The following is a 1,559-nucleotide window of genomic DNA, read 5'->3' as shown; positions in this document are numbered from 1 at the left end:
GCATACTGTTTACTTGTTTCTTAGCTTTAGTAGCTGCGTTTTGTGCTTCTTCTAATTCTGTTTCATATTTTGCTTTCAATTTAGCAATAGAAGCTCCAGTAGCACCAGCGTCTGCCAATTTAGCTTCTGAATCGGTGACTTTAACTCTAAGTTTTTGAGTTTCTTTGTCGTTTTATTGTTTCATTGCTCTCTCCTTCTCAAGTTCCTTCTGTAAATCAGCCTTTCGAGCAGCATCTGCGCTGTCAGCTTTCTTGATCAAGTTGAGTTTGAATTTCAGCAATTCTTGCATTCAACATGTTCTTCTCTACTTCTTGAGCAACAGAAGCTGGTGCACTGACTTGGACTTTAAGTGATGAAACTTATACATTGAGTGCTTTGACTTGGTCTTCCATCTTTTTTCTTCTATCAGATTGGTCCGCAGCGGTTTTTTCAGCTTCAGTTTTGTCGTCCAATGCCATCTTCTTTTGTGCTTCAAGTGCATTAATTTGTGATTCATAATCCCCAATCTTAGAAGCGTCTTCAACCGATTGCTTTTTCATATCTTAAAAGCAGCATCAAGTTGAGTGTTCTGATCTTTCAACGCAGCAACTGCCTTCTCCAAATCAGCAATTTGGTTGTCTCTCTTGTTGACCTCTGTTTGATCGATATTTGAAGTCCCAACTGGTCTATATTCAAGGTCTTGCAATTTTTGTTCCAAATGTGCTATTTTCTTCTTGTCTTTAGCTGTTTTGTCTCTTAATTCGTCAACTCAGTGTTGTTTGCTTCTAAGTCTCTTTGTAACTTTTTGATCGAACCATTCAGATTGTTGGTCTCATCTTCATGTCCAGAGACCAAGTCATTAAGTTGGTCATATTCGTCTTGAAGCTTCTTCTTTTCAGAAGAAAGTTGGTCTTTGTCATTCGCCAATTTCTTCATGTTCTCTTTAATTTCGTCGTTTTCTGCTTTCAACTTCTTTGCCTCCTTTTCTTTGGCAAATTTGTCCTTCTTGACTGTTTCAAGCTCTTCATTGGCTTCAGCGACTTCTTGTTCTCTTCTTGTAATAACATCAGAAAGTTCGTCGACTTTGGCACTCAATTCCTCAATCTTCTTATTGCTCTCATTAACAGTTCCATTGAGTTTTTTCTTATCAGCGGCATCGGTGTCGGCATACTTCTTGAGGTAGTCAATATTCTGTTGGAGTTGGTCGAGTTCGGTTTTAGTTCTTCCCAAGTCGTTCTTAGTAATTCTCAACTTCTCAATTACGGCTTCAACTTCTTCATTAAGAGCAGCTTTTTCTCTTTCAGCGTCTTCCAATTTGGCATCAACAACGGATTTGGCCTTAGTCAAATTGTCATTGTCAGCATTCAATTGAGCCAGTTGCTTAACTTGAGCATTTTTTTCTATTCATGTTCTCGGCACCAGCCTCAAGCTTGTCTTTGTTATCAGCAGTTTAGGCAAGTTGTTCATTCAAGTTATGAATTTCAACGTCTTTTTGATTTAAATTCGATTTTCAGTCTTCTCCATAACATCTTTACAATTTTTTCCGATGTCATCCTTCAACACTTGGATTTGAGCTTCGT

General features: G+C 38.2%; 1 protein-coding gene across 1 annotated transcript; it reads right to left on the bottom strand.

Moving 5' to 3' along the window:
• Positions 1-535: 535 nt before the first annotated feature.
• Positions 536-1,446, bottom strand: EIN_444060 (myosin heavy chain, clone, putative; the record flags this gene model as incomplete). Its single annotated transcript, XM_004259109.1, has 3 exons — positions 536-747; positions 795-1,359; positions 1,399-1,446. The coding sequence occupies 3 exons, from the start codon at positions 1,444-1,446 to the stop codon at positions 536-538; spliced, it is 825 nt and encodes a 274-aa protein (XP_004259157.1).
• Positions 1,447-1,559: the final 113 nt, after the last annotated feature.

Source organism: Entamoeba invadens (assembly GCF_000330505.1).
Source record: "Entamoeba invadens IP1 unplaced genomic scaffold scaff_1105074726127, whole genome shotgun sequence".
NCBI classification, from domain to species: domain Eukaryota; phylum Evosea; order Mastigamoebida; family Endamoebidae; genus Entamoeba; species Entamoeba invadens.
The sequence above is the reverse complement of the archived record's forward strand: the minus strand, read 5'-3'. Positions and strand labels throughout refer to the sequence as shown.